General features: G+C 41.0%; 3 protein-coding genes across 3 annotated transcripts; all 3 read left to right on the plus strand.

Moving 5' to 3' along the window:
• Positions 1 to 5,710: 5,710 nt before the first annotated feature.
• On the plus strand, positions 5,711 to 10,794 carry LOC138033128 (uncharacterized). Its single transcript, XM_068880893.1, has 2 exons — positions 5,711 to 10,406; positions 10,501 to 10,794. The coding sequence occupies exon 1, from the start codon at positions 6,334 to 6,336 to the stop codon at positions 7,732 to 7,734; it is 1,401 nt and encodes a 466-aa protein (XP_068736994.1). The 5' UTR covers positions 5,711 to 6,333; the 3' UTR covers positions 7,735 to 10,406; positions 10,501 to 10,794.
• LOC138031751 (uncharacterized) lies at positions 7,737 to 8,444 on the plus strand. Its single transcript, XM_068879371.1, has one exon. It carries the CDS (start codon positions 7,737 to 7,739, stop codon positions 8,442 to 8,444), a length of 708 nt encoding a protein of 235 aa, XP_068735472.1.
• On the plus strand, positions 8,731 to 9,174 carry LOC138031752 (uncharacterized). Its single transcript, XM_068879373.1, has one exon. It carries the CDS (start codon positions 8,731 to 8,733, stop codon positions 9,172 to 9,174), a length of 444 nt encoding a protein of 147 aa, XP_068735474.1.
• Positions 10,795 to 12,500: the final 1,706 nt, after the last annotated feature.

Here is a 12,500-nt window from a genome sequence, read left to right on the forward strand (position 1 = left end):
TTTGATTTTTCTGTACGATTTGAATAATTTTTTGACGAGTGCTTATTCATTTGCCCAAACTAAACGTTACATATATTGGAAGACCTATCCTTATATAGTTAGAATCTAAAATCGTTTGGAATTCCGAGATATGGCACATGGTCAAAATGTCAAGTCTTTTCACCCACCGTCGAACTCTACGTCTGAGGGCACTCTACTTTTGTTAACCGCCAAATAATTAGATTAATCCAATTTTCCTGTAATTGTGCTTTTTTGGACAAGGAAGAGTTAAGCAAAAGGTTGGTTGTATTACAACTTTTCTACATTCAATAAATGCGACACGCGAATCGAATGAAAATGATCGATTTTCAGCCCGGTTGGGACTCGATAACTTAACGCCAGGACGTGAAATCGAAAATGTTGTTTTTCTCGGAAATACCGAAATATTTAAGGAAAGAAAACGCATGGCGATGTTACTTTTACTGAGGCCTACTTATATGCAAAAGTAGGGCGAATTTAAATTTTCAAGTCTTACCGGACTATATTTGTTTTTTGTGGACATTTGCTCTTAAGCTCTGCTTTTCCCGCATATTCAGTAAACCGCGCAAAAATAACTTTGAATTAGTAGGTACCGTCCTTAATTCTTTGATCATTAACTATACTAGGAGTTAGAACAAAAATATTATAATAAAAGTTTAGAAATATGTAAAGTATATAAATATATAAAATAATATGGAATAAAAACGTACTAAAAAAAGTAAATGAATAAATAAATAAATAAATAAATAAGTAGATAGATTTTTGAATGAGTTATAACAATGACTTTATAACTGGAAGTGCCACGGCTTTAAATTTATCAAGAGAGTTCATACTAGCTAGCATTCATTGGCAGATTGTTCCAGGTTATTATAGTTCTTGGAAAAAACGAGTATTTATACACGTTGTTGGATACGCTAAGCTGATGAAATGGATGGTGATTAGGTGATCTGTTGACTCGAGTTAAAGGTCTCACTTCAGGCGGAAAGAGGATGGCCACATCCAGTCACCCGCATAGATCTTATAAAACATGCTGGCTTGAAGGAGGAGTCTACGGTCTTTTGGAGTGAATCGTATCCCAGGCATTCCAACATCGGAGTAACGTGGCTTAAAACTAGAGTAGTCATTAAAAACAAATCGGGCTGCTCTGCGCTGAACCATCTCAATTTGGTGGATGTTCTGCTGCGTGTAGGGGTTCCAAGCGCTGCTTGCGTACTCTAGTTTAGGACGTATCAAGGTGCGATAGGCTGTATCCTTAACTTCTGAGTTACAACCATTCAGGATTCTAAGAGAGGAGTTTAATTCCTCTTGCATATGTTGTTGACTTGTTCGTTCCAGCTCAGGTTGTCAGACACAGTAATTCCAAGGTACTGAGCTGATAAAACTCTAGCCGGAGACAATTCATTATTTAATAGGTAACTATGAGCGACTGGGAGTTTCGTATAGGTAATACCACGATAGTTGCCAGGTCTTTGACCAAGAGGACAGTTGGTCAAGACCTCTGTGTAAGATCCGGCAGTCGTGAAGGTCTTTACTTTCTCTGTAGAGGACTCAATCATCAGAAAAAAAGCACCAGTTAGATTGGATATGTGAAGATATGTCATCAGGCCCTGCGGAACTCCTGAAAGAACAGGCTTGGGGGAGGAGTGAACACCATTTATGGAGACTACTTGAGGACGATTTGACAAAAATGCTGAAATCCACGTAAGCATACCACCCCTAATGCCATAGTAATCGAGTTTGGTTAACAGTCTAGACTTTGGGGGGAACAGAGTCAAATGCTTTGGAGTCAATTGCAAGTAATAAGGCGTCAGTGGATAATCACTGGATTTGGCCCAGTCATGCATAGCTAATATTAATTGGGTTTCGCAGGAATATCGTTGCCTAAAGCCATGTTGCTCATCTAGAAGGATCTTGTTGGTGGATAACTGTTTAGCCATATGGCCGAGGACAATATGTTCCATAATTTATACAACATGTGTTAGGCTCGCTTTCCAGCTTCTGTTTCGGGAAATGAGCCAGCGCTCACTCGCGGAGGATACCCGAACTCGAGTGAACGACGGATATCGAGCCTAAACAAGTGCAAGTCAGAGAAATTGGGCGCTAATTGGATGGTTCTGATATATTGTCCTTTTTGAAAACAGCAGTGACCAGAGCTTTAGACCAATCAGATGGGATTTTCGTTCCCGATGTTGTGGCTTTTCTGTTCTCTCCAGTAGAAGTGGCCGGCTTGGCAGTCATGTCTCTAAAAAGACTTGTGGTGTGTAAAGCCACTGACGTAGGAGTGTAGTAAAAAGGGATCTTATAACCTTCTCTGATAACGCTGAGAATAAACTGGGAGGCGCCAATGCCTTCCCAGAACCTAACATTAACTCTAAGCCTACCCTTAAAGATAACACTATCGCAACCCTCTAAATAATCCGCATAGCTACGTTCCAGTAAATCTTTTTCTTCAAGGCCAGAAAAGGAACATAAATCTACAATCAAGTTTGAATACTCATCTTTACCGAGTCTGTTCAGCACTTGATCACTGTTTGTTGGCGGTAGCGGTAGAGGTGCTTGGCAAGGCTCGATTTTTTTCCTTTCTCTCTCTCTCTCTCTCTCTCTCTCTCTCTCTCTCTCTCTCTCTCTCTCTCTCTCTCTCTCTTTAGATTCATCAGTCCGTATTATCTGCCCTATTTCTCTAGGACTTTAAAAAAATAATAAAACTACTTCAAGCACTACGACTTCAAAAGAGTGGAAGCTCTAACCGAAAATGAACAGTACATTAGTTAAAAACGAATATCAATATTATAGTTATCATGATATTTGGTTTAAAACCCAAAGAAGGTAGCAAATACTGAATGCTTGGCACATCAGTCAAAAATTCCGTAAGATTTCTCAGTTAAATCGTATTTCAAAGGTCTCCAAGTTAAAGAACATCTCTGCTCAACCCCTCTGGATTAGGTTTATTTTTCGTGTCTTTCCATCTTATTTTTCCTCTAAAGTGTTGCTTGAAGGTATATTTTCGAAAGCACTTCAAACCCTAAGATTTTTTTGAGATTCCTGGAAAGATTTTGCTCTTTAAATGCCCTAAAAGCAACGTTATACATATTTTTTCTTTTGGAAACTTCAGCGCTTGTTGAGAGGAACTCTTCCGAGCCAATTGTTTGGTAGCCAATGAAATTTCAGGTAATTTATCTCCAAAAACTATTATGTAGCAAATACCCGTTTTTGGTCGCAAATACCCAACTTAGCTGTAATTTTTTTTCTCGCTAACGTAAATTACGTAAATAATAGACTTGATAGCGAAGATAGAAACATTTCAAAAGGTCGCACTTGTTTTAAAGCAACCTGCCTAAACATAGAAAGCTGTTTTTAAGGCTTATTTCATCCTTTTTTGGCCGAAAAATAGACAAAAATCACGTTTTTGGCATTAAAAATTCTTACAAGCGATTTCTTCTAAAAGCAGGCTGAAAACATATTAAATAAAACTGGTCCAAACCATCTGCATAACCCTTTGTGGTATTTTATGGAATGTTTCGCCAAAAACCTGTTTTTCGCAAATCCCATCATTCCCCACCCCTCCCCCTCCAACTAAGTTGATAAGGAAATGGCACTCTTTGGTCTTCATGCTGGTTTGTCTGCATATATATAAGGTGAGAACTTCTAGTTCATTTTAAGTGAAAAGCAGATGAAGCTTCTTTTCCAGTAAATATCCATAACCCACCACTCTTTATGGATGTTTAGGATATCATATCATTCGATTGACCGTATTCTGGAATAGAAATACATGGAATATAAGTTAGAAATCCTTCGTTTTTACGGAGATTCACGTTAAAATTGTCAAATGTCTGCTAAAAATGCTATTTTAAACATATTTTTATTATCCTTGCTGCTTCGAAACGCGCCAAACATACCGTTTTAATCATTACTCCACGTATTCCTATTCCGGAATAGGGTCAATCAAACACGCCCTTATTATAAATTAAGGCTTGACGGGAGCCCACGAGTAGGAGCATGCCTCTCCCATGCAAGCCCTCTGAATGAACCTTTGCGCGTAGAACGCCACGAGTTCTTCGGCTCTGCACGCACTGTTTAGATGATGGCCAATCAGAACAAAGTTATTGTCGAACAAAGACAATAAGCAAAAAATAATGTACGCAAATTGATGTAAATGTGAGTCTCCTGGTGATGTGTTACTTTTAAAAATAGAACGATAAGAGCAAAGGTTGACTCAAGGATATAGTGCATAGGGAGGCTCTTAGTCATGGGCTCCTGGGTTTGAAGGTGAATTGAAATTCCCAAAGGGGTGGGTGTTGAAACAAAGAACCCTAGTATGTCTCAAATGGCAGGTACATAGCGAAGATATCGTTGACGACACCTAGGGTCTTTTGTTTCTGTGGTTGGCTCATTTGAATAACAAAAGCAATGTTTGTAAAAAGTTATCTTCCCTGTTCAATTCGAATTCCACGTGAATCTTCCGATCGTGCATCTGAAGCCCTGTGCGACAACACACTCGCTTAGTAAAATAACAGCATTGCACCTGCATTGCAGAGGTCCATAACTTGATGACAGCCGGAGTGGACTAATGTCGGCTTTATTTTTTATACCACATCAAGAATATTATATAATCATGTGGAAAGAGTGGCAAATAAAGGACTTAAATAGGGCCAGAATGTGGAAAGTGGGTGGGGAATTAATAGGTATATCCGTTTTCACGCCAATTCCTTACCTTGTGGCACTGTCCAAATATGGTCATGGTAGCGATCACCGAAACCTATAGCTTTGTCACCAGGTTGTTGAAAAATAAAACTATTACTTCCTTAATCTTACGTAAATTGCCAGAATTTGAGACTTCTAGACTTGCACTTCATCAGCTAAGTAGAACGAGACATTGGACGTTATTTCGGGAAATACTTATTTAATACATTTTAAAATATTGACAGGCAATGTACATGCACCAGGTAAGGTTTGTAAGCATCCATCTGTCTCGCGAGATAATGGAATTTGCGCTGAGGTTTAGTCTTTTGAACAGTTGCAACTCCTGCTGTGGGTGGACACGTGGTGTGGAAATCATATTGTGGTTTACCATGGTTAACGCTATCCTAGGAATGGCACATTAGTGTGCATGGGCGTTCAGTTTAAGAGTAAGATGGCGGCGCTTGGTAGATGAAATCATGGAGGATCAAGGAAGGGCTATCCGGTTTAATGACCTCGCTGAGTTTGTCGACCATGAAGCTCGCGTAGCGACCAACCCTCTCTTCGGGAAGATTGTCGAAGACTCTAGGCCTAGACCCGATACACGTCGAGGTCTCTTGAATAAAGGATCCCACGAGAAAACGAAAGAAAGACGTAGTTTTGCTTCGCATGTTAACAATTGCCTGACCTCACCTGCCACCAGGGAATTGCCAAGTTCCGACGTACCTACAGTAGAAGAAGTCTCTTGCCTTTATTGCAACGATCATCACGCCCTAGAGAGCTGCAAATCTCTTAGGAGTCGCCCCTACGGGGAACGAATCGAGTTTATGAAGTCTTTGCTTCGGTTGTTTGTCCACTGAGCATATAGCAAGGAATTGTCCGAAGCGGAAAACGTGTGCAATTGTCAATTGCACAAGAAAACATCCAACAGTTCTCCACACGAATTCTGTTGCACGTTGCCCAGAAGCTAACAATGCCACAGCAAGTACTTCGTCTCGCGAGGAGGTTTTGCGTGTTCAAAGTGCTATGGTCAATACAGGCGAAAGAATTAGTCCCTTTGTTGGGACAGACACCTCGAGGACAGCTATGGCCATTGTTCCAGTTAAAGTATGGCCTAAAGGAAATGGGACACCTGTAATCACTTACGCCTTCTTGGATAGCGGCAGTTCTTCCACGTTTTGTACTGAAGCCCTAATGAGATAGTTAGGAGTGAATGACCAAAGAACTTTGATTTCTTTAACAACGTTGGACAGAAAGAACAGCCTCATTGACAGTTTCGTTCTGCAAGATCTGGCTATTTCCGACCTGGAGGAGAACGTGTTTGTCAAATTGCCTCCCTTGTACACAAGACCCGAGATTCCCGTATTAAAGGAGGATATCCCAAACCAGGTTGATGTTGACAAATGGCCACATTTGAGTGGAGTGTATTTGCCGGATGTAGAAGCAGAAGTCGGTCTCCTAATAGCTAGTGACGTCCAGCAGATCCTCGATCCTCTAGAAGTGAGGCATTGTCAAGATGGCGGCCCTTACGCGTCCCGTACAATTGTAGGTTGGGTTGTGAATGGTCCCTTAGGGTGTCGTAGCCACCGCTCACGCATATCCAGTTTCTTTTCTAAGGCTGACCACGATCTCAACCAGATGCTGAAGGACTACTACAATGGTAATTTCCCCGAATCCAGTGCAGATGATAAACCTGAGATTTCCCAAGAGGAGCTGCGTTTCTTAAAGGTGCTAAATAGTACGGCAGTTCTGAAAGAAGGTCATTACGAGATGGCTTTTCTATTCAGAGATCGTGAAGTCGCGGTGCCGAACAATCGGGTACAAGCAGAACAGCGAGCGCTATGGCTGAAGTGGAAGCTCCATGGTAACAAGAACCTGTATGCTGACTACAAGGACTTTATGGCTGAGACTCTAGAGAAGGGCTACGCCCGTAAAGTTCCCATGCACACGCAAGCGTTAAACTGTGTAAAGTGGTATATCCCGCACCACGGCATCTACGATCCTCGCAAGCCTGGTAAAATACGAGTCGTTTTGGACTGTTCTGCGAAGTTTCAGGGAAAGTCGCACAATGATCTATTGCTCAAGGGTCCAGACTTAACGAACACGTTGTTCGGTGTATTGATGAGGTTTTGCCAAGAAAGGATAGCAATCATGGCGGATATTGAAGCGATGTTTTACCAGGTTAGAGTAGCCGAAGAAGACCGAACGTTTCTCCGTTTCCTGTGGTGGCCTGAGGGTAACCTGGACGAAAATCTCGAAGAGTATCAGATGGTTGTGCATTTGTTGGGAGCAGCTTCATCGCCAGCATGTTCCAACCTTGCCCGGCGAAAGACGGCAGAGGACAACAGCGACCACTTTCCAAGGGAAGTTTTAAGCTCGGTTAACAAGAACTTTTATGTAGACGATTGCCTGAAATCTTTACCATCAACTGAAGAAGCTTTACAACATGCAAGTGATTTAAAATGTTTGCTGTCAAGAGGTGGATTTCATCTGACCAAATGGGTTAGTAATAGTCGCAGAGTCCTTGATGCGATCCCTGAAGCCGAGCGCGCCAAAGAAGTAAAGAACTTGGACCTTAGTAAAGAAAATCTACCATTCGAAAGAGCCATTGGAGTTCGATGGTGCATAGAAACGGATACTTTTGGGTTCAAGATAGACCTGAAACATAGCTCACCCACACGAAGAGGTATCCTTTCGGTTGTGAGTTCAGTTTATGATCCTCTTGATCTCGCTGCACCGTTCGTGTTGCCAGCCAAACGCTTGCTTCAAGATTTATGCCGGGAGAAGCTAGGATGGGATGATGCGATCCCCTCAAAGTACGAGGTTTCTTGGGAACGATGGTTGGCAGATTTACCCAAATTGTCTAAATTCTCTGTCGAACGCTGCCTGAAGCCAGATGGTTTTGGTGTCATTACGTCCAGTCAGCTACATCATTTTGCTGATGCATCTGAAATCGGTTATGGGTCAGTTAGTTATCTTCGTCTTGTCAATGCCCACAATGAAGCCCATTGCTCTTTTCTCTGCGTGTCACTCCGTTGAAGATGATAACGATCCCTCGTCTGGAATTGTCTGCGGCGGTAACAACTGTTAAGCAAGACAGATTATTGAAGAGAGAGTTGGAGATCTCAGTCAATGCAAGGTCGGTCTTCTGGACGGACAGTACCGCAGTTCTGCGCTACGTCAAGAATGAAACAAACCGGTACCACAACTTTGTTACCAATAGGGTGGCGATTATTCGTGACGGGTCCCAGCCTAATCAGTGGTTTCATGTCAATGGCGATAATGACCCTGCTGATGACGCCTTGCGTGGTTTGACGGCAGATATTTTCCTTCGTCAAAGTCGTTGGTTAACGGGGCCGGCATCCCTTTGGAAGCATGACAGCATGTGGCCAGCGCAAGATCAGCTATTTGGCGAGATTGCAAATAATGATCCTGAGGTGAAAAGAGAAGTTCGAGCCGGCGTGTCTTCCCTGAGCACCCCTAAAAGTCCATTATTGCAGTACGTTAGCAGATGTTCCTCATGGTCTCTCCTGGTGAAAGTCGTTGCCTGGCTTTTCCGTTACAGAAATAATCTCCTCAAGGCAAGTAAAGGAGACAAACCACGAAATGGCAGTCTTATGCTTATCACCCTTGAAGAAATCCAACGGGCAGAGGGAGAAATTCTAAAGCACGTCCAACGGCAATCCTTCCCGGAGGAAACGGCAAATCCTAAGAAGTATGTTAAAAAGAGTAGTCGCCTTTACAATTAAGCTCGACCCAATCTTTGTGAATGGTCTTTTGCGCGTGGGTGGTAGACTTCGCAACTCTACGTTGTCTTCAGAGTCAAAGAATCAGATTATTCTCCCGAAAGATGATCGCATGAGCGGATTAATTATCGATCATTATCACAAGGCGTGTGGCCATTCTGGAAGAAAGCATGTTTTGTCCCTCATCCGCGAAAGATTTTGGATAACTCGGGGAAGTTCAGCCGTAAAGAGTGTTCTCGCAAAGTGCGTCATATGCCGACGTTCACAAGCAACTCTTTGTCGACAGAAAATGGCTGACTTGCCAGAAGATCGCGTTCGACCTGACAGACCACCGTTCACGTCAGTTGGCTTAGATATCTTTGGTCTCTTCCAAGTTCGTCGTAGTCGTAGTCTCGTTAAGAGATACGGTGTAAATTTCACCTGCTTAGCTATCCGCGCTGTGCAAATAGAAGTTGCTTTCAGCCTCGACACAGACTCCTTTCTGTTGGCTCTTCCAAGATTTATTGCGAGAAGAGGTCAAGTAAAGGAAATCTATTCAGACAATGGCACCAATTTCACAAGTGGTGAGCGAGAGCTCCGCGATGCTATTTCAGAGTGGAGCCAAGAGAAAATCCACAATTTTCTCTTGCAAAAAATATCAAGTGGACCTTCAGCCCCCCTTACGGTTCCCATTTTGGAGGTATCTGGAAAAGATGCATACGAACCATCAGGAAGATTCTTCGGTCCTTACTGAGGGAACAAATAACGGATGATGAAAGTCTACCTACGCTAATGTGCGAGGTCGAGAGCATCCTTAACAGTCGACCCATCTCGGCCGTATCCAGCGACCCCTGCGACTTGGAGGCCTTGACTCCTAATCATTTGCTTTTACTAAAATCTGAAGCCCCCTTGCCTCCTGGTCTATTCCAGCACAAAGATCTACTTTCAAGACGCCGTTGGAGGCAAGTGCAGTATCTCGCGGATGTGTTTTGGAGAAGATGGTGCAAGTAATTTCTTCCCCTTTTACAGATTCGTCAAAAATGGGTTCGTCCAAGGCGAAATCTGGCAGTTGAAGACATCGTTTTAGTCGAAATGAAAGTTTACACCGTAATTCGTGGCCTTTAGGGAAAATCGTTGAGGTGTTCCCCGACAAGAGAGGATTTGTTCGCCGTGCGAAAGTGAGCATGAAATCAGGTGTTTTTGAAAGACCTATTGATAAACTCTGCCTTCTGGTTGAAGGAGAAGAATGAAGTGATCCAAGATGCCAATTTTGAACGTTGTTTGACTTTAAGACTTAATTTCCAGATTGAAAACGTTGTTTTAAATTTCTAGTTCAATATTTTCCGCCGGGGATAAGTTTCTTAGTGTGCACTTAGTATAATGCAAAACTGTACTTAACGCTCCTATGGACTGGCAAGCGTAGTTTCTGTTTAGATCTGTTTAATGTAAGTGACTCGACTTAAGCTGTCTCACACTTAGGGGCCGGTGTTAGATCCAAACGCCTGCTCATTAATGGGGTTGCATTCCTCTCTTAGGGATGCAGTTGTCAGTCTGTTTAATCAGGAATTTAGTGCTTAATTTATTCGTTCTCCTAGAGGTATTTAAGGGTTAATTTAGTCATTTCTAGGGTTCTCGATCAGTCATTTTCGCTTGTGAGTAGTTCTTGTAGTTTCGCTTTCTGCAGTTTGTTACTTTCTTCGCTTTAAGAAGTCAATATTCAGTTACCAGCTCGTAACAAATGTAAATGTATCTTTTCGTCGAGTTTCTGTTTACGATTAGTTCATTTTACTAAGTAATTTTTGTATTTGTTTGTTTTCTAGTCTTAACCGCTTTTCGCTTTCACTGCCTGGGTTGAGTTCGCGCCGTACGTCATAGGCAGTTGAATGAAGAATAAAGCGTGTTTGAATTTTTATCACTAAAGTTTTGTAGTCGTAAGAAGATCACACTGGTGACCAGTACTGCCTGCTGTCCGTGCATCAACTTGAGGTGGCTATATTTCTCCATTTCCTCTTCAGTTCAAACTTTTCCACAGTTCTGTTCCTTCCAAAGAGCTTAGCATATTTTCTCTTTTTCTTGATAGCTTCTTTCCATTCCAGAGTCATGAAAGGAACATCTTTTTTATCTAACTTTGATTTGCTTCTTTGGAAGATGCTTGTCTGGTGTTTTTTGAAATTGTGTCTCGCAGATGAAATCTTTGTCATTTATATCATCGAAAAATTTCACAGACGTGCGAAGGAGCTGTTTCAAGTCTTCATTTAACTTTTTCACATCCAGTGTATTTGCACTTCGAAAAGTAATGATTTTGCTTTGGTGTTGGTGGACTCTTCTCTTATCAGGCCATAGACCAGGATCGCTATTAATTTTTCTGGAAAAACCACTCCGTTTTGTTCGAACAAGTCTGGGTTGTTTGTTAGAATAGCATCTATCAATGTCTCTGTTGAGTTTGTATAAAAAAATGTGGGTAGGATCAATGATTAAACATTCAAGTCCGTGCACCTCGTCCAGATCTGTCAAAATCTTACTGGTATATTCCCTCTGATTGGGCTGCATTCTATTAAGATACAGGTCAACAGTAAATCCAGTTAATGTGAGATCCTCTTTCCTTGGTAATTTGGTGTAACCCTATACTTTAATGCTAAAAAGGATGTATCTCAGAACTGAATGATTTGTGGCCGCCATCTTTGCCAGTACCAATCCCCAATATTTTAACATGTATTACAGGTAGAGTATATAAGAGAAACGAATTTTGATAGAGAGAGGGTGTATGTGTGTCTCAAGAGAGCACGGTAAACCAGTTATTTTGAGGGTTTAGAGCCCTAGTGTGGATAAAAAGTTACAGATGGTTCCAAAAGTACAAACCCAAATATTCATCCCAGTAAGGGAATGTAAATTTGCTGAAAAGCGGTACTAAAGACAGCGTAGAAGTGTTGGTCTGTCATTTACCTTATTTTGAAGTCTTACAACATAAATAGGATCATAACAAGTATATATCCCCACAGCATAGAAACATATGTGAAATGAGACTAGAAAAAAGAGTAATACATATCAACTATAACTAATATTATTTATTATTACTTCCTTTATTAATGTTTCCCTAGACAGAAATTTCTTTCCTTATGTCAGAAAATTAATTTTGTTTCCAACGGTATGTTGGAGTTTTAATGTACTCTATGTGATCATGCCAGGATAGATGACAATATCGATGACTAAACCAAGGTATTTTTCATTAAAGGAGTAATCTTCAGCTTGACCAGCTAAGGTTAAAGAGGGAGTATCACAGTATTGCACATGTTCTAGCCATAACGAATATCATCATTTATGAGCCAATCGGAAGCGATGTTATAATTCATGTGGAAAATTCACACGTACGTGTAGAAATTTCTCGACTATTAAACAATAATTATTGCCTTTTATCAAATGTACGTGCAAATTTCCCACATTAATAAATATTGTTGTAACGTTGCTTCCAATTGGCTGACAAATGTTGACATTCACTATGGCTAGTACATGCGCACTACCGTGATACTCTCCCTTTGAAGGAAAAAGTTTAACTTTTGTCTTGACTGGAAAAATCATGCATATAGTTTTACCCTGGCTCAATGTAAGTTTACTTGCACATAACCAGTCATATACATTAGAACGTTTGGTATTACCCTGACAAAGTAAATTATCAAGGTCTGCCAAATGCAGTTAATGAGCGTGGTACCAGCAAAAAGATGTACTTTAAATAGTTTGTTTCACACTGGTACAATCATTTTCAATAATACCAGAGAGTTAATACAAGAGAGCAACTTAAGTAAGCAGTTGCAAAAAAAAATCAGAACCTGGCTTCATATCAGAAGAGCCTTGCAGATTCCTAGGATTTTAAAGAGCATAATTATTACTTGGTGTGGGACAGTTATTTGTTCCAATCGTTCCAATCAACAAATTCTAAATTCTATCAAGATTTGAAGATTTTTTTGTTACAAGGAATGAATAGGCTTCTTTATTGCCATATTATTAGTACAAAGCAATACATCATAATTATTTTGTTTCTTTCAAATTATTAAAGGTGGGGTTGCCTGTGAACTTAAGCCTAAT

This window comes from Montipora capricornis, chromosome 14, assembly GCF_036669925.1.
Source record: "Montipora capricornis isolate CH-2021 chromosome 14, ASM3666992v2, whole genome shotgun sequence".
NCBI classification, from domain to species: domain Eukaryota; kingdom Metazoa; phylum Cnidaria; class Anthozoa; order Scleractinia; family Acroporidae; genus Montipora; species Montipora capricornis.

Coding starts and splice junctions, on each gene's coding strand:
- LOC138033128 (XM_068880893.1), top strand. CDS start 6,334: ATGCTGAAGGACTACTACAATGGTAATTTCCCCGAATCCAGTGCAGAT.
- LOC138031751 (XM_068879371.1), top strand. CDS start 7,737: ATGATAACGATCCCTCGTCTGGAATTGTCTGCGGCGGTAACAACTGTT.
- LOC138031752 (XM_068879373.1), top strand. CDS start 8,731: ATGGCTGACTTGCCAGAAGATCGCGTTCGACCTGACAGACCACCGTTC.